Source organism: Stigmatopora nigra, chromosome 13, assembly GCF_051989575.1.
Source record: "Stigmatopora nigra isolate UIUO_SnigA chromosome 13, RoL_Snig_1.1, whole genome shotgun sequence".
Lineage (NCBI taxonomy): Eukaryota > Metazoa > Chordata > Actinopteri > Syngnathiformes > Syngnathidae > Stigmatopora > Stigmatopora nigra.
The window spans coordinates 2,996,483-3,016,998 of NC_135520.1; the positions used below are offsets into that span (position 1 = coordinate 2,996,483).

Below are 20,516 nucleotides of genomic sequence, written 5' to 3' on the forward strand. Positions count from 1 at the left end.
TTATCTATATATTCTCTAAACATCTATTGATGCCTTTATTCATCCAAAAAAAGCAAAGACAGATTGTGAAATCCGAATTTCTAGTTGTTATTTTTTACACACGATGTAGAAAATATGAACAGCGGGTCCTTTTGTCTCATTGCTTCATTCTTTCTATGGGAATTGAGTACGTTGACACGTATCAGCACAGCTTATTTCAAACTTTGCCTTCAGAGTAAGGCTGTTAAATAAATAGTCTAAAACAAGTTCTGTAACACAAACCGCAAGAGGCACGCCTGTATCAGCACCACACACATATTCCAAGTGAATGTCAACCCAAACGCGTGAAAACCTCTTATCATTTTTGTATGAAAGTCAGTCCCTGACAAGATTCTAGTGGTTCTTCTCGGGTCTTTTTCACCCCCCAGCGGAAAACTACGTTTGTCGACTGGCTGTCTTTTTTTTTTATTTCTGTTTGGAGTTAAAGTGTTCACAGGAGTCACTCCTTAAGCTTGTTTACAGTCGCACTATGGGGTAAAACATGAGAGAGATAGAAACAACATAAATGAGCATTGAAGGAGTTAAGAAGGGATGGTGTATGAAAGTTAAATGCCATTTAAAACCCCAGGGGCGAAGTCCCAAAGTCAACTGCGCATTTAGCGGATCATAGGCCAAACTAACGGTTTACAGTCGAGTGGGTAAATGATGCAAGTGTAAGCAAATATCATCTGTAGTACTGCATTGGTTGAAGGAATATTCTCTGACAAGCCATGGAATATTTCTTTCCTCTGTGATAGAGGTGGGAGGACAGCTAGATGAGAAGTTAACTACATGCATATTCTGTGTGGTCATGTGTGGGATTCGTTCATTTTGCGAACTGCTTATCTGCCTGAGGGTTGTAGGGGTGCTGGAGCCTATCCCAGCACACAAGACTGTATTGGTTGCCAGCCAATTGTAGGGCATGGGGGAGGCTGACAACCACGCATGGAATAACTCACACCTACCTGTAAATTGGCTTTGAGTAGCATGTGTAGTTTTGGGATGTGGGATGCAGGCAGGGGGAGAAGATGTGCACATTACACGAGAAGGATGGAATCCACCAGAGGTTGAACCCTCGAGCTTAGAACTGTGAGGCAGATGTGATAGACACCTACCTTGCCGCCGATATATTTCTATATATATATATTTATTTTTTTCCACTCAACCACTTGGAGTGCATTATGGTGATTCTGCTTCTTGTTTGAACTTGTATGGCAAAATCCCCCCAGAATCATGTCTTATATATCTTAGATTTTAGAATTTATCATATCTTACATTGTGCAATATTTTAGAATTCATCATATCTTAGACTGTGCAATATTTTTGAACTTACCCTGCCAGGATGTGACTTTTTATATTCTTATATTACTTATTCATGTTTTTACCGGAAAAACGGTTATACCCAGCTGTGTATGATGACAATAATTTATAATTTTTAATTAGATTTTTCTTCCAATTTTGCATTTTGATTCATTGCACGATCAAAAACTACTGTTTTCCATTGAGTTATAAGACCTCTGCTCAAATCCCAGCCTTTTATTATGCAAATAGTTTCAACTATGCAGAGGCAAACTGCTACAAAAATCATTTTCATTGCAATTTTTAATAGGATTTTTGTATGTCTTGATCAGTTACTTTGGAATGCTCCTTGACAAGAGTCGATCATTTAATTAGTGTTTAAAAAAACTCTTGATAAAGTGAGTTTAAAGTATAGCAAGGCCCCTCAGTGTGCGTAGGAATGGTTTTCTTTAATTGTTATGCAATTCGCAGAAGTAGTTAGCAGTTCAACGTTTACACCTCTTTAGCAAAGGCAGCTTTGATAGGCTCCAGTGGTGAGGATAAATAGATGGATATTGGAACATTTTTAACCTCATAGCTTTTATGCTTGAGTAATTAGATACAGTATATTATGTTGAAAAGCTCATTGGTACATTTTTTTTAACAATAGTTTCAATTCTACAGGGTGAAATTATTTATTTGCATGCAAATGTTCTCTCCTTGAAACGTGCAACATCTTGATTGCACATTTTAAGGCCGTGCTTAATGTTTAAAATTATGTATAACAACCACCATCCAGTCTGCATCGCATTAAAATGCTTCATCAGTTTTATAGTGTTACACATTTGCTCCTTTCTCAGCACAAATCCTCATATCCATTTATCATGGATAACAGCCAAATACGTACTACTCAATTTGCTAAGTAGCATGTAAATATAATAAATAAAAGAAACAACCAAATTATCGCTTCTAATGGAGTCAAGTGACCTTTTAGTGCAAAAAAGAAATGTTATTGCATGAGGTATCCTTAACACAAGTGACCCCAACCGTGGAAAATGGAACAATGAATAGATTCTAAAGCAATTTCAACAACTTTTCTGTTTGGTTCAAAGGTGGACTTGTATTATTATTGTTATATTACTTTTCTACTTCTGTATTTTTCATGAGGGAAAGGAAAATACCCTATGCTTTGCACATTTCCTAATTCTGACAATATATACCATATATAGATAAAATATTGCAATTTCCCATATACATATACATGTGTATATTTGTATATATGTATGTGTATATATGTATGTATGTATATATGTGTATATATATGTATATATGTGTATATGTATGTGCATATGTGTATATGTATGTGCATATGTGTATATGTATGTGCATATGTGTATATGTATGTATATATGTGTATATGTATGTATATATGTGTATATGTATGTATATATGTGTATATGTATGTATATATGTGTATATGTATGTGCATGTGTATATGTATATATGTGTATATATGTATGTGTATATATGCGTATATGTATGTATATATGTGTATATGTATGTATATATGTGTATATATACATATATAAATAAAACTCTTGTCAATCCAAAAAATGTAAAGAATGGCATGAAAGATTATAACTTCCAAGAAGTAAACTTTAAAAATATATTCCAGTTGTATGGCCTGCACCATGTGAAACAGGCTTTCAGCATATTAAAATCATGAGTCCCATTAGCGGTAGAAATATTGGCTGCTATAAAAACATGATAAAGAGGATAGTAAGAAAACTCCCCAGGCAAAGGCATACCGTATCTTTGCATAACTCAGCAAACAAAGTTGAATCCACTCCCGGTAGGCGCAAAGTCCACCATTCCCAAAACAACAAGAAAGGACCCAAAAAAAACAAAAAAAAATCCCCGACTTGTAGTCATAACACTCTCTGCTGTTTGTTTTTGTGTTTCTAGTGTCTAAACTGTGAAACACGATGAAAAAGTCATTCCGCCAATGTTTATTTTCCCGCAATCCCCATGAGGAATTTGTTCAGATGCCAGAATAGGGATGCATAGAACTGATTGGACTCTATGAGCTTTAATCATTGCTCACTTCCTAATGGAGCAATTATTAGCAGGAGGATTAAGTGTCTCATTTATGTCTCGTGTTGGTCTCTCTTGGTGATTTACGTCTAGGTAGGCGGAGTGATTAAGGCCAGGGAGGGTGTCCAGACTTTCTTCTGAGTTTGTGCCTCACACATTGTTAAGAAGACAATTTGCAATGCGGAATGGATAACGTTGATACGATCTTTTAGTGTCAATCATTTGGCTTGTTTACATCTTTCTGCTCTGAATTCATTATAGTTTGTCACTGTCCAAATTATGGCTTTTGGCCAGTTTTATTGGCCTGCAGCTATGATGAAAATATTGAATATAGCACGCACAAGAAGCTTAAATTCAGAAAAGAAAAAAATAACAAACAGTGAAATAATTTTGTTTGTGCGCCAAAAGGTCAAAGGTCGGATGTATTATAAGACCTGAATTGGCTTAATACATTGACTTCTTTGAGCCTCTAACATGATGATTATATGCTTATGTGAGATAGTAGAGTTCTTTGCGACATTATTTATGCCAAAAGTTCTGTTGAAGTACGAGTTGTGGCAGTTTTATGAGGCAATTTTTTCTTAGGATGTGCAAGTGTGTGGGTTGGAAAAAGGAGACTGTGTTGGTGGGGGTGGGGGGGGGGGGTGGATTGTGTCCAAGTAGATATACAGAATACAGCATGGAAGCAGCATGACCTTGAATCTAGATTTGGCATTCACGAGGATTCTCATATCTCTTGTTTCAATGTCAGCAGATCAAAAGAAGAAGAAGAAGAAGAAGAAAATTCTAAAAAGTAGATTGTCTTTATTGCACAGTTTGGTGTAGCTCGTTATGTTGCTGCTATTTAAAAAGCTGCACGCACAAAATGACACTTTTTTTTATTTTATATTCCGTCTTGATAAATGCCAGCAAGGAGGCCAGTGTCATGAATAGCAGAACAAAATGTTTCATTCTTCAGACAACGTTCTTCTTTCTTTCAGTCTTAGTACTTCTGATTTGAATGGATTCAAATCACAATGTCTAAATTCCAAGAGCGTGACCTCTCTAATACAGATAGTTTTTGATTTCTTACTGCTATAAGCAATGTTCCTTCTAATTTTTCATGTAAAACATGCTGTAAAACACAAAAAACATAAGTGTGGACAAAGCTACTGCCACATAAACGGTGCCATCATTGGGGAAGGGGTAAAAAATATAAATAAAAATGTTTGGATTTTATTTACTGCGCGCCATATGATTGCTGCTGCGCAGAGAAGACGAGAGTAGTGAGCAATTGCGCAGTTTAGAGGGAACATTGGCCATAAATACGGATTGAAAATTGACTAAGTAATTCTTTTACGCTGATTTTCTTCCATTTTAAATTTTTTTTACCCAATTTTGATGCTTTGTTTAACAAGTGAAAGAATATTAAGTTGGCCTTCGCCTGCCTTTTATTTTTTAAAAGGGTTTTTTGGAGAAAAGTGTCATGGTAATCTGCAAAAAACAAAATTAAGTGCTTATCCTGTTGAAGAAACTCGGACTATTGAATTTATTGTGTTATATTAGTTTTCAAAAAATACACTGTTGAACATGATTGGCGCATCTAATAGCTTAAATGCTTTTCTACATTAGTACATAGAGTGTATAGACTAATAAAGTGAAGCGTGAAGAAAAAAAATGGAGAAATCGAAACATTCTAGCTATGTAGTGTGAAATGATTTGTGGGAGACATTTGATCTTAATGGTTGTAATTTGGAGAAAACAAGTCGCTGAAATGAGGAGAATTTTTCTCCTGCCAGTTCTTGATAGCCACAGCAACAGAGGTTGTGGCCCATTTTATTAGCCATGTGTCTCCTGCAAAGTGTGTATCACTACATACTATTTATTAAGTACTCAAATGTGTAATAGTGAGTGGAATTTTTGTGGGGGTGGGGATCAAGGAATAGGTAGAGAAAAATCTATCTTCAGGTGCTATAAATAAATATATAGAGCACAAGTATGCCTCTCTATCTTTCTATTTATGGTATAGAATTGTGTAAATGAGCCAGTGGTGCAGTGGATTGATTCCCAATTGGTGTTGGTATGTGATTGTGAGTACGAATGTCTGTCTTACAACTGATTGGCGACCAATCCAGCGCCAAGTCAGCTGGTTTTGGCTATTGAAAATACATTTTCCTGCATGGAAATAATGGAGAGGTATTGTTGAAGTGGTTTACTCCATCTAGTGTTGAAGATTAGAAATGCTACAGAGTATAGGCCGAATTTAAGATTATTTTGCGGTTCAATTGTGTTTTCACAGTTTGCAGGTGGCTCGCTAGCCGTAGTTTGCACACCAATGCTTTACTGAGATTACCCCTCCAAAAAATAGTTGCATTTATTTCATATTGAGTCTAAAATTTGTACCGAAAAAGACTTTATCTTGATATTTAGTCAAGAGCTGTTGATAGAATATAAGGACTGGCCTTTCCACGATAAATGTACACATTTTTGTTTTCACTTTCTGTTTAGTGTAGCCCTTCCAGCCACCCACAATTTTTCTTGACAACAGATAATTCACTATTAATTCACCTCTAACCTCTCCCATGTGATGTAGTGTATGTCATGGAATCAAACGCTCGGCATGCCCTGTATTATCCTCTCGTCCCCTAATACATCACTTCAGCCTTCAGCACAGCTCCCACTCATATTGACTAGAGAGAGGCATGTGAAAAATGACATACTTTTACTCTTTCCAAGCCAGCATGTTGCTCTCTTCTCTCTGTACAGGTAATATCATTTCCTCTCCAACTACCTTTTTTGTCAGATTGCGTGTTTTAAATTTTCTATGTTGAGAATTCATCACACATGGCGTTTGATTCCGTCTCCCACTGTCTCATTCCATTCAATATAGGGAAATAGTGTTTTTGCTCACATGATAATCAATAATAGTCACACAGATTATTTTTTTTTGATGAGCTCTTGGCTTGTAATCATTTTATTTGTGTTTCTTAGGTTGAAACTTAATGGGAAATGTGACACAGTTTGGTTTTGATAAAGTTAGAGACTATTTAAAGTTAATGATTTGATCTCCTAGTTATTTATATCCATTCTTGCAAGGGTTGCGGGGGTGCTGTAGCCTCTCCCAGCCAACTGTGGGCAGTGGGTTATGGGACACCGTGAATTGGTGACCAGCCAATCACAGGGCACCATGACATGAACAAATGATCGTATTTAAGGGCAATTTAAAGTGTTTAACCAAATATTTTTTCTAGTTATAAAAAAAAAAGTGTGTACATTTGTATGTGGGTAATTTCTTTTGTTTTTGCAAATATGGACAAGGCCGAGTGCCTACGTTTCGCATTGATGATGCATAATTGAGAAGATAATTGACCAAAGACAAAGTCATTTTCCTTTCAATTGCTTTTCTATCAGTCTTCAATGCACACACACACACACACACACACACACACACACACACACACACACACACACACACACACACACACACACAGGCAAGTTTAGTCTTTCTTCTCCATTTAATTTGTTAAAAAAGGTCTCAAACTCCAGTTATTGATTGGCTTTTAGAGATAGAGTCTGGTTGATTGTGAGCTCAATGAAGTATTTCACTAAAAAAATGTCAGTTTTTATGAGTCAAAGTTGAGTACTCTAATATAGCTCTGGTATGTTTATATATTCCTCTGCCTTAGCAATTTATAATATTGCAACTTTTGCACATAATACACATCAGGTTGCTCTATCACTATTTTTTATACCCCTTTCCCCATTGGTTGCTCCCATTTCTCTTTACTGTATGTTTTCAGCAAGGCATTCATAGGTGATCGGATACAGAATGAAAACTGAAAGATACAATCAGATAGATCATGTTTCCCTGCCATTCACAGTGAAAGGCATTTAATCCAATTTGACCGTTTCAAATCCTCTGAAATTGCTATCGATCGGGCCCGGTTTCCGATCTTATACTGAGATTGGGACATCCCTAGTATGTATATGCATTGAAATGTTTTAAAAAAGCTATCACTGGCATCTTAAGTTGTGTGTTGAGGATCTTTAGAGAAGGACGGTTGAGTGGCCATGGGAGAAAATCTGGCAGGATGGACCGATAGCCACTCGTAGTGACTCATCTACTGATTTATGAGGTTTACCACATAGCATGAAATGTGACGCTAGAGGGGGGAAGGGTTTCTGTAAGAACATATCTGTATGTAATTTATCACAAAAGCGCTCCCTAACTGACCTTCAGTGAGCAGACGTGCAAGTCTGTGCAGTGAACAAATGGCCTGGAGAGGAGCTGCTAAACACATTCACTTCATTGTCATCAAAAATGTACTCTTTCTTTAGTTGCTTTCTGAATTGAAAACCATGACTCACAGTCATGTCTTTGCTATGTCATCAGTCTGTATGTCTCAGTTGGATGACTACCATTTTTAGCCTGGATATAATAATATACAGTATTTTCACGACTGTTGGGCGCACTTAAAAGTCTTACATTTTGTCCAAAATAGATAGGGCGCCTTATAATCTAGTGTGCTTTTTATATGGGAAAAACAATTCAAATATGTCATTCATTGAAGGTGTGCCTTATAATGCGGTGCACCTTATAATGTGGTGCGCCTTATAGTCCTGAAAATACGGTATTCAATTTTTAAAAAGTATGACTCAAATTAGATTGTATTTAAGTTTATTTATGCATAACAAAATTCAGAAATTTAACAGTTTTAGCAATTGGAAATAATTGTGGGGTGGTCCAGTGGTTGAGTGGTTAGCGCGTCAGCCTTATAGTGGGGTATTCGGGTTCAAATCCAGGTCAGTACATCTGTGTGGAGTTTGGATGTTCTCTGTGGGACTCCATGGGTTTTCTCTGGGTACTTTAGTTGAGTGTAGGGAGAATAATTGTTTGAATGGCTAACTCCATTGAAAGTGTTAAAGCGGAGCAAAGCTACAGCATGTAGACTGAATTTAAGCTTCTTTCATGGGCCATATTTGATGATAATGGAAATCTCATTGCAGCTGACCCATAAAAAACTTTGTATTGTGCCATAGGTGGCTTTTGAGCCAGTGTTTTGACATCCCTGAATTCCACCCTTCATGAATAGTTGTGAGAAAATGAAGGGTGATCTTTAGTGTGTGTGCTTATGCCATCTAGTGGATTTTTAGAGAGCAATGAATAGGGGTGGAGGGGTTCAAGAGAGAGGGGAACTGAAGAAGCAGCTGAAAGAAGCTCTTAGGTTAGCCCAATTTATAAAACGAAACCCCCCTCACACCACCACAAATCCATTCATATGATAGGATACACACTAACCCTTAAAAAAAACTTGGAGTTGCGCATAAGAAGGCAAGCAGTCTCACCTTGCACTAAATCATTGGTAATCCCCGCAAGCAACTGTGGACATTTATCAGCTCACGTCCTCCCTGCCATTTTTCATCGCAATACATCCACATGTGACGTGAGAGCACGTCGAAACCGCACCTTGGGCCAGCTACTGACTCACTTTTGACGGACTGCATGCCGTGTGGGAGTCGCGTGTGGAAGGGGAAAGAAAAAAAAAGAACGTCTTGCAATGACGTCGAATGGATATGTAAAATAGTTCAGGCAGAATTGGAGCTTGCATCAGTTCTCAGCATCTGCGGAACCATAAAGTAGGGATCCATTGTGGAAAGTTTATAGACAGGGGATGTATTTAAAATACTCGTGGAGTTAATTTTTGTGTGTGTATGTGTGTTTTTTTTTCTTGTGCGTGTGTCTCCACCCTGTAGGAAAGAGTGGTTGCTGACAGAGAGTTCTTGTACGCAACAGTGCCAGAAGACAGGGAGTCTTTGAGGGCTTCGGGAGCGGACTAGACCGGCATATCAATTAGAAATCGCAGAAGAGACTGTTTGGGGGCCAACCATCGGATAGACCTCGAGGCAGACGGATAAAGAGTGATGGCAGGCGAATATATGTGAAAAGAAAAGAGCTTTTTTGATTTTCTTTTTTTCCTCATACGACGAGCCACGTGAAGAGAAGGTAAAAAAACGCGCAGAAGCTTCAGTCGCACTCGCTGATTTGGCGTTTGCGCATATGTGACGGACGTGGTGGAGGAGGCAGGGGGACAGTGGGATTAGACGCATCTTCTCCCGAGATGAGGACTTCGACGGCTTCCACCATGAGCGCCGATTTCTCGCTTTTGCTCCTGCTCGCTTGTTCTGCGGCGTTTTTCGGCAGGCTACAAGGCGCCCGATCGGGGACCACATCCGAGGAGGTGACGCTCGACCCCGTAGCCGTCCTCACCGACGTGAGTGGGAACCACGTCGTGGAAAACACGGCCAAGAGAGACTTCAACCAGACCATCCACTCGCGTTTGAAGAGGAAAACGTTGGCTGTGGATTTCGCTGTTCCTTCTCTACTGCGCTTTTACCTGGCGGAGTTTATTAAGAGACCCCTCAATGGGGACTGTCAGACTTGGAGAACGTGTTACGCAGTCAGTGCCAACTTAAAAATGCATTGCATACCTTTGCAGAAGACTATTTCTAGTTTTGCCGAGCCCAGGTTGGCAAACGCGTCTTCAGATGGACAGCTCCCCTTCTTTTCCGAACGGCCGCTGTCCAAAGTTCTGAAATTCGGTCTGACCAAAGCTAGTCGCAAATCTAACCAAGTGGTGGTGGAAATAGGGGAGGATATGATCCGGATGGGATGTGGAGGACTGTCAGTTTTCCAGGAGGCACCTACGTTCACCCTGGAAATGGACCTCACAACTATCCTGGAGTGGTGGTTGGGTGCCGACGGGGGCCGACTGAGGGTCCGGCTCATGCCCGAGAAGAAGGCGCAGGTGCCCGGGATGGAAGACCGCTACACGGCGGCTATCCGAGCTGCAGATCCACGTCTGTTTCTTCAGATCTTCTCGAGGGGTGAGTCTTTTTTATACACCTAGAATATGCACCGTGGTTTAAATAATGGCTGTTTGACCTTGACGCGTTGATGAATGTGTATGTTATTGCCAATGGCGTCCGGTATTTGATGGTATCGTTGCAAGACTGTTTGTGTTTTAAGGAAAAGCGCTTATCTGATTTGAGCTCCATTCCTTTGGGGTTTCTGCTTTATCATGGATGCCCATGGAAGCACTTCATGATGAACTGCATATTGATTTTGTTCTTCTTTGATATGTCTGATCTTCCATTGGCGTCAAACTCACTTTGGTTAGCTGCCACATACCAAGCTAGATCTCATATGGCCCCTGAGTGGTTTATTTTTGACTCAAAAAGTTATCTTATACTGAAAGATAAGCATCCAGAGCTATGGTAAGTGAATTGGGCATTTCTGGTTGTCAATGAGTTCATTTTGCAGTACTTACTTGTCTTTTGAGGGTACTTATAAGTCACTTTTGGTACATTTTTGATCATTTTTTCTTGGTTTTTGACCAATTTCTGGTTTATTGATCACTTACTGCCTATTTTGGGGCATTTGCATGATAATACCTATTGGATTTGGGGGATATGATATGATTTTAAGGGTACAGCTTAAACGTGGAGCCGGCTAATCTTTGAGAAAATATGTATTTGATTCTGTATCTACAGTAAGAATGAACTATACAAAGTGCCTGTCATGTAGAACGGATTGCATCTCCCTAGTCCGGCCCGCAGGCCTTACATTTGACACCCCTGGTATGGCATTATCTGATTATTCCACCCAGAGACGAAATGAGGTATTTTATTTAATGATATTGCTTGCACAAATCCTACCTGAGAGTAGATTTTTGGACAAAGAAGCCCCTGGAGGGCTTTTCCTCTTCTGTTTTTTTTCCCCGCTTGCCAGTTACTGTACGAAGGTTGAGAAATAGGAAACAGGGATTATTCTGATTGGCCACAAATTATGTCTTTATCTCCAGTAACGCTTTAGCACTTGATACTCCCGGGATTATTCCCACTCTCTTTTGAGGATCGGCACAATCGTTGTTAATTGCTTAATCGCTTTGATGAGGGAGGCTGTCCCAGAAAAATGCGATGAAACCAATCAGACAAAAGCCAAGAAATCCCAAGCGTGGTTGGAGGCAAATGTATACCAATGTACTATGCACACTAATTGACAAATAGATATGCTATAGTATGTTAAAGGAACACTTTTAGTCATATGTGATAAATTGAGCTCTGCTGTTTGCAATTTTTGCTCATTTTTAGGCTTTATTTGTTCTGAAAAGTTTGTTTCACTATAAATATAAAGTATAATATGCTGTATATTTGTAGTTTTTGCAATATAGAGCTGGAATATTTGAATTTATTGCAGAAATAATAAGATTTGATGAATTGGGAGCTCTTGATTGGGATTTTTGGGGTTTCTATTGTCACAAAATATATAGTATTGTACTATATATGTATATTTTTTGAAATACTTCTTAGCATGATTTTGTTTGTGAATGATAATTATAGATGTTAGTAATTTTTCACTGCCATTGACAAATATTGGGATAAATGGCAAATAATGACCTAAAACTTTTTTTAAAATCATTTTAAAACCCAATATTTTTTTACGTTTTAAAATGAGTTGTTCAAATTTACTTGTTAAAATGCCCAATTTCTAATCACACGATGTAATCTGAGTCACTTTGAGTTCACTATCTATTTATCATAATTACAAACACAAAAACAGGATCTACTATTCTATCAAAGCCTCCAAAAAATGTAAATCCTAATCACATTTACAGAGAAGCAAACAAGTGGGCTGTTGCAGTTCCAACCCACACAAGTGATATTAGCATTGAAAGATCAGGTTTCTGTTTTTTCATTTTTTTAAATTCAGCTTTCCAAGGTTTTTTTTCTTTAGCAATTATCACCGCCTCAGCCTTTTAAATGTCAAAGTGATTCAGTGCTTGCCTCCGTGCTAGTAATCATATGTCGATTGTACCTCAGGCCACCTGTTGAGCTGTGGAACTGACAAAATCTGAAGTAGGGGAGTCACGTGTACTTGACTGGAAATAAGGGGGTTGCATTACAAAGGATAACGATGTCGGTTATGAAATATGCACATTGCGACACGCTTGTGTATTATTTTGATTCTCTTTCATGAGCCCGCCGTACAGATGTCACAGCCTTTTTATAGCGCCAACATGCTTTGTGATTTACGGGGGGAAAACACGGCTGTGATTGGTCGATTGAGTTTGACATTTCTCTGCTTAATGTGCATGTTTGTCCCCCCCCCCCCCCCCCCCAGCCTCTAGTCAAATACTGGTTATTAGCATTGGAATAAATGTCTGTTATGGTCCTTGGAATAATTTGACAAACATGCCTGCAGCGATCAATATGTGAACTCTGTTGAATGAATGTGTGTCTTATATCGTGCTTAGGTTTGAGGGCTCCAGGGGGAAATAATTACAGTTAGTTGTTTGTACAAGGGAGGCTATTTGAGGCCAAGTTAAGGTCTGAAAGCGTGCCCCTACACTTGAGGAGCTCCCATGATAGTTAATATGTAAGTTCAACAAAAGACGACTCATGGGAGGGAACACAATGGGAATTCCGGTTTGGATAATATGGTGGTGGAAATGAACATTTCTACCCTAGAGTGAAAATCTGCTGCCAACACGCTTGTCACAAAAGCGACACATTTGTGGGCTTTTCACCCTCATTGCCTCCCAAAAACAAATGTGAACACATGTCATCTCATCAGGATCATCACGCTAGCATCCTCGGAGAGGGTTAGTTGTAACGCTATCCAAAAGTACAACCCAATATTTCGGATTAGACCAATCCAAATGGGACTTTAGCGTTTAATGGAGTCATTGTGAGGCATTCAGTTTTTTATAGATCTAAAACAAGGTTTATTTTAGCTTTTTATATATAATTTTAGATTTTACTAAATTATTTTTGAACTAAAAACACAGAAAAGTGATTAAAAAATGACAACTATTGATTTAAAAGAGGGAAAATCAGGAAATTTAATATACATCTATGCTCTTCATTTTAATTTGATCATAAAACAGAAAGTCAGCACTCATGATTTACTTTCCCGGGCCACACAAAATGATGCAGCGGGCCAGATTTGGCCCACGGGCTGCCACTTTGACACATAATTTAACCTGAGACGGACTTGCTAACTACTCGCATTGACCTGGATGCTTTTTTACACCTGTAATTCACAGTGAAATGAAAAAGGGAAGACATGACTTTGCAAAGGACAGTGGTCAAACTTGTAATCAATGAAGCCATTGACAACAAAGCCTTGTATTAATCAACTATTAATGTAAAAGTCAATGGGGAGTCAAAATGATGGCCTTATTTGATTATTAATGTATCCCTGTGATGAATTAACTGCTGGATAGTGTCACATGACATCAGGAGAGCGGAGCAACGTTTTTACAGGCATGTAATTGTCAAGATGTCAGGTGTGTTTTAGGGACAAGGTTATATTAAATATTTAAATGTTCAACCACAGCTTTTGATTGGAAATCAGGCCAGGACATGTCATTTTCAGAAGATTGGGAACAGGTTAAGAAAGATTGGATTTTTTTTGACTGGATTTCTTCATTTTGAAGTGTTACTATGATGGCTGCAATTGTTAATGATAACTGTCAGACACCCAGTTATACTGGATTGGACGACAATCTTTGTGATTGGCATTTTTCACAAAATGTTGGTTGTTAATATTGAAATGGATTATAATATTTACCCAGAATATAATTATAATATACTATATATTTGAATGTAAACTTTGCAGAGTAAAGAAAAGATGCCAGCAACAAAAGTCAAGAAAATCACAACCAAGAAATGTAATTAATCGTATATTACAAAAATATATACTGTAGTTTTTATAACATTTTCACTAGTGAAAAAAACAGCATAAAAGTTAAGAAAATCACATTTTAGCAAGCTCAATTAATCACATTGTTTAATTGTAGTTGATAAAAACAAGCAATTTAATTGCAATTTGTTGAAAACCTTATTTTATGCTAAACAAAGTCTTTTAGGTGGAAATTACCTCTATGAGGGTCCAAAAATAAGATGAGAGATGACCATAACTGCCCTTTATGTGCTCTTATTTTAGCCAAAAAAAATGCACATCTGAAATGATTATCTTATAAACATTTTTGGTTCCGGACTGAAAATTCTAAGTAGTATTTTTAATGGTCTTTGTCTTGCAATGGATTTATGATGGTACTGTACTTAATTCTACATCCAGACAAGACAGTATTTAACGTATGAGTACAAATCAATGTGTCCTTGAGAAGAATGAGACATGCTCTGCATTTGCATTGTAAACACAATATCACCATTTTGACATTAATGGATGTTTTGCTTTGCTTACTCAGCCTTGTCTTTTAATGGCCTTTGCATGCATATGCATGTCAATGTTTTATTCACGTGAAATCAAGATTGCAAACATGGCAAATTCAGATGGCAAAATGCTAAGGGAACTTTATCTTCTTGAACTTTGTCAACTTTTGCGTACTAGACTCATATGTTAGATATATGGAAATTGTTCTTGAATAGAATGTCCCATATCAAATATGAGGAAATGTTTTATATTCGTATTTTTCTAAGACAGTGCTATGGCGAGTTATGATTTACTTTAAAATTTAGTTTTTTTTAACGCTGGAATATCAGCCACCACTCAACTTGACGGATGTCCAATCAATTTGTAGTGGCAAGGTTGGCAGCAAATAAACATATATTAGTGATACACTCATTTAAAATCACTGCAAAAGCAATGTAACCTCTAATTTTTCTTCGTTTTTTATTTACTGCGCGCCATATGATTGTTACTGCGCAGAGAAGACGAGAGGGAACATTGAGCAGAAGTCACATGATTGCCTTTAGCGTCAAAACAAATAGTTTATTGGATCATCTTAATTTTAAATGTTTGTGAGACAGTGTCATTTGGAATTAATCTAGTTTTAAGGTTCAATATATTAGAAACTTAATTGATGATTATGGCCATATGTGTGTTTTTTTGCAAATTCATTGAACTCAAGGTGACTTTGCTTCTTACTTCTTATTCAGCAGCCTCTTCCCTTACTATTTTCACCTGATGTTTTACCTATTTTTATATGCCTTCAAGCTGCCTGTTTGATTAATGGAAATGCTTTTAAGGAGCTTCAGCGCCCAAGTAATGCCTAACGCGTAGTACCAAGAGAAGTACATGCAGTACACGAGTGCCTGGCACTGATCTACTGCCGTAATGAGAGAAGGGAGCAAGCCTTCAAGTTGCTTTTTAATAACATTTTTCAACATTTGTGTAACATTTTGACCATTGGAGAAAAAATACATGAAACATGCAACAACTCATCAAACATGGACCATTTCTGATTATATAAAATGACTCATATTCCAATCAGTTTTTTCCTCTTCATTGCGTATTCATTGGCTAGTGCAACATATACTCAAGGGCGTCTTATAGTCCGTAATCTACGGTACTAACATACCGTCCTGATAGATTCAAGGGAAAAACATACTTGGGGCTTGCATATATTAGAACTTCACCCCCCCTACTGGGCTTGTCTGTAAGGGGGCCTGTTGAGACTCATCGCCCCTGGTGTTGTACTAATTAGTTCCGCCACTGTTCAGTAGTATTATGTAAAAAAAAGGTAAAGGATAAAGATGCAATCAAATAATAAATGTCAAAGTGATAAGTGAAAAATTGGCTGTTGTGTATTCAGTGTAATCTAGTTAAGTGACCTTTAAGGGCAATGACGGTAATGTAAATCTTTTACTCAGGAGTTGGCTGTCCTGCCCTTGTTTGTTTTTTTTTTTTTTTTTGTGTGCAGGAGAGAGACTGCAGAATGCCACTAAACAGGCTCCCTGTTTCTGATTACTGCGTCAAATAGGTGACGGTTCTCTTCACACAAATGGATTGTGTTGCAGTATATTTGACTAGTAAAGTGATTTTTAAATGGGGCAAAACTTCAGCTTGTTTTGGGGCCATGAGTACAAACTTCAGTGAAATAATTTGGCAATACTACACTTTTAGACTACTTTTCATAGTCATAGGATGGAATTATTTTAATGAAGATATGTATATATAGTCTTCAGTTCTCTTTTTTTGACCCTAAATATGAGCATAAGCATGAATGGTTGTTAATCTCCTTGTGGTTTCCCCATCCTGGTGCCCATAGTTGGCAGAAATAGGCTCCAGCACCCTCCCACAACCCCTGTGAGGATAAACATTATGGAGAATGAATAAGAGTGAGTGGGTTCTTATCTGTGTGGAGTTTGCATGTTCTCTGGGGGCTCCTCCCACTACTGAAAAACATCCATGCGAGGTTGGTTGAGCACTCTAAATTGCCCCTGGTTATGCCTGAATGGTTGTTTGTCTCCTTCTGCCCTGTGATTGGCCAGGAACCAATTTAGGGTGTCCCCCGCCTACTGTCCACCGTTGGCTGGGATAAACTCCAAGGCGATAAGCAGTACAGAAAATGAATGAATGACTATATACATACATACACCCCCTACTCACATACACATCTATATTTTTTGAAAGAGAAACCTAGTATCTCTAGTAATCAACAAAATAGCCAATGATAGGATATGTTAATGAGTTTTACAATTGGATTTCTATAAAAAGCGGTAACCCTCAGTAGGATTATTGCCGTTTGCATATTTATTTAGCGATATACTGTTCAGTGTCATTTCATTTTTAGAATTCAATTACTAACACATGCAGTGTCTAACATGCATTGAAAGAAAACCAATCTCGAGGTGACTTGAATTGCCTTTTCGTACCAAAAGGATGATTTCAAAAGCCGAGAGGGGAAAATAGTAAGACGTACTTAGTGTATGGGACTTAAATCTGTTTTTTTAGGTGGTGGATAGGTCAGTTGTTGCGTCTTTGTTAAAGCGGCTGAGTACTTTAGGATTCCCAATTGGTTCAAAATATATTATATACTTGCAAAGAAATGATTTTGTTATGACTCTGGTGTGCCTAGAGAGAAAAAAACATAAAATATTAACACGAATGTGTCTAATTTTGAGTATAAATATGTCAATAGACACAACATAAGCAAAAAAATCTGTTATTTTGATACAACAAAGTCTTGCAAACATATTTCAACAACAATATGGCCAATACAAGAATACATTTGCATAATCTCAAGACAAGTGTAAATATATTTTTTTCTTTTCAGTCATACTTGAAAAATATCTTCACATGCGAAAATCGATAAATGGTAGCATGACCCACAAGAAGAAATAAAAGGAAAAGCGGATTTAAAGCCACCATAAACCGCACAAGTGCAGTCTTTGTAATGCTTTGAGGCACTGCCATTGAACTTTTCTCTTTTGTCAGTCTGTCCTTGGCTTTTACACATCATTTGCCCAGCTCACATCTATTTGCTGGCCTAGCAACGCCAGCTGGATAAAGTGGCTGGGGAGAAAGACAAGTCTGAGCTTGCCCACTAAAAAGCTGCTGTCCCGGAAGAAGCAGCAACAGCAGAAGAGGAAAATGATGACATTTATTTGCTCAACTGACTCAGTTCTTCTTCCTATATACCCCTCAAAATACAAATGTAGTCAAAGTGTGAACCAAATCCAGAAAATTCACCTGAAGATTGAAAAAAAATGATTAAATACCTGAGCAACATGACTGGTGGAAGAGCTCTCAAACCACCATCCCCAGCTCCCTTTATGATGGCTAATGGCATTGTTAAAGAGCGCCAGCAGCATCTTCATCACAGAACAAAAGCCTCTTAATTGGATTTAATTCGTCATGAAAGGTCGAAAGAGAGCGGCGTTTCACTGAACTTGCTCGTCCCTTCGAAACGCCGTTCACATATCACATAAACCATTTTGTCCCCATGGGAGATTACGCACAATGGAGCTTTTAAAAAAATGGAGAAGTGCCGCCAGAGACTTCGTTTAGTGAAGCATATGATTTTTATCACTTGAACCAGTTTAAGAGTCTACTCACACCTGACCTGTTTGGTTTAGACTAGGGGTGGGTAAACTATTCCGCTCGGGGGCCACATTGACTTTAAAAATTTGACAGATGGGCCGGGTCAGCACAAGATACGATACATATAAAAAAGTGCATCTGTTAACAGTACATATGGAACATAAACAGAATAAAAAGGGCTTAAGTATTAACATACTCATCACTCATCATTAAAGCAAAAAGTATAAAGTACAAAGTAAAGTAAAAAGGAATGTAGTTTGGTTCACGGTCCACTTTAATGCCAACTGGATCTTGTTTTTTGGCCCAAAAAGTTTTCCTATTAACCACCAGCAAACAATGGATCAATTCCTATTGATTTTGGAGGACTTTCCAGCATTCTTCTTGTCCGTTTGTTGGTCCCTGCTGATTTTTGGGCATTTTCAGGTTACTTTCTGTTGGATTTGGGACATTTTAAGGGTATGTATTACCTCAATGGTTGCCACTGAAGGTATCATTTTTGGGCCGAATGAACGAATGTGATTGCAGTGTGGTGCGATTTATTTTGTGCCTATGAATACAAATTAGAGGAGGTTGTGGTCTCGGTTAGTTTCCAGACGGACCGTAGTTTGGCTCAAAACTGAAATTAAACATCTATTTGCTTGTAACAGGCATTATGTGAAAAGTAGTCTTGTTAGCAGTACTTTGGCAAACATGAGCGAATATCTTCTCGACATTTACGTTGCATCAATACCCTCAAATTTGCCAAATCTCCCACAAATGCTCATAATTGGATGAATCATATTAATATGAGCACAAGATGGAGAGTAATAATTATTTATTTGTGTATTTTAACATTACCCCTGCAAATACACTATACATCATTTGGCATCATATTCTCGCCCGTTATTTTATCCTGCATTTAGCTTGTTATTGTATATAGTTTTATGGTTGCTTGTTATTTTCAGTGTAACTACTTTTTTTCATTCATGTCTTGTCTGGGCTTACATACAATCCAAACACAAAAGAATGTGAAATAATGTCAGTGTGGCCACCTGTGTTTGTGTATATAAAAAGTACATCAGTCCCTCAGGCTGAATGAAAACCATATTGATAGTGTTGTCATCTGAAATGGTATACCACATAGAATACTCCTGTCACTGAACAGAATCCGATGATTCTCCAATCTGGGTTTTAGTGGGATTTATTTACAGTTGTCCTTCCACCAAGACTCTAATTCAGTGTCTTCTTGCAGTCTCAGTTGACATTATTATGAGCCTCAAATGTGTTGTGCATCTGCGTAACAATATGCTCAGCTGGACATGTTTCCTTCCATCTTTGACAGATGAGGATTACAATGGATGCTCTCTCATGCAGTGTTTGGGTTTCTTTTTTAATCAACAAGCCCACTTCTAGTTAATCGCTCATTATAATGTCGTTTAAAATAGCAAAAAAGGAGTTTTTTTGTAGGGCTTAGTATATAAAATGTCTTTGGTCAAAATTAACATTGCACCAATAGCATTTTTGGCCTTTTTAAAGATTTTTAGATGAAAAATTAATCGTTTTTTTAATTGATATGTTCAAGTCAAGAGGCATTATTGTAAGATGTTGACCATTCTGTAAATCCCGATGTTAAAGAAGCCAAAGATACTTGCTTGTCGAAGGCTCTCTCTCACGGTTCTGGTGATTCTGCCTCCTGGCTTGAAATTATATGGTAACATCTCGGCGGAATCACATTCTTCGGGACTCTGACCCTCCTCTGACCCACTTTCAATTTCATATCCTGACTCTTCGAACGATAAAGTCTCCACTAGCATTTTCCGTATCCAATCATGTAGGATTCTTACATTTGATCACATTCTCAGTTTCAATCATGCAGAGGCAAACCGTTACATAAATTCATTTTATTATACAATATAATTAATTATTGATTTCTGTCCGCCTTGATGACTTATTTTGGAATATGAACATATAATGTGCTATGGAGAATGGATAGCTATTATGATCACTAACAGCTTTGTACGACAGACCCTTTTTAGCTACTATACCCCGTACCCAATTGCCCAACCACATGGTGTTCCAGTATGAGTATAGTTTTGCATAACCATGATTACCAAGGTAAAAGCTCGGAGGAGGATGATAATGGTGAGTCCGACACACACCTGCGTCCTCATAAAAACAGGAGAGCATTGATTTCCATTTGTGAGGTCTGCATTTTTTACTCCGAGAGGGTGGACAGTGGATGCAGGGAAGTTCCAAGTGCACCAGAGATGAGCTTCACTACGAATATATTTAGTTTATTTTTCTTTGTCAGATGTAA

General features: G+C 37.9%; 1 protein-coding gene across 4 annotated transcripts in view; it reads left to right on the top strand.

Moving 5' to 3' along the window:
* alk (ALK receptor tyrosine kinase) overlaps positions 1–20,516 on the top strand; it is a 159,736-nt gene that overhangs the window by 8,531 nt on the left and 130,689 nt on the right. For 2 of the 4 annotated variants that reach the window (XM_077731422.1, XM_077731426.1), the window contains exon 3: positions 9,124–10,254. In XM_077731422.1, the coding sequence (XP_077587548.1) occupies positions 9,489–10,254 (766 nt within the window). In that variant the 5' untranslated portion in view covers positions 9,124–9,488. The other 2 variants (XM_077731424.1, XM_077731423.1) reach the window with 2 other exon arrangements.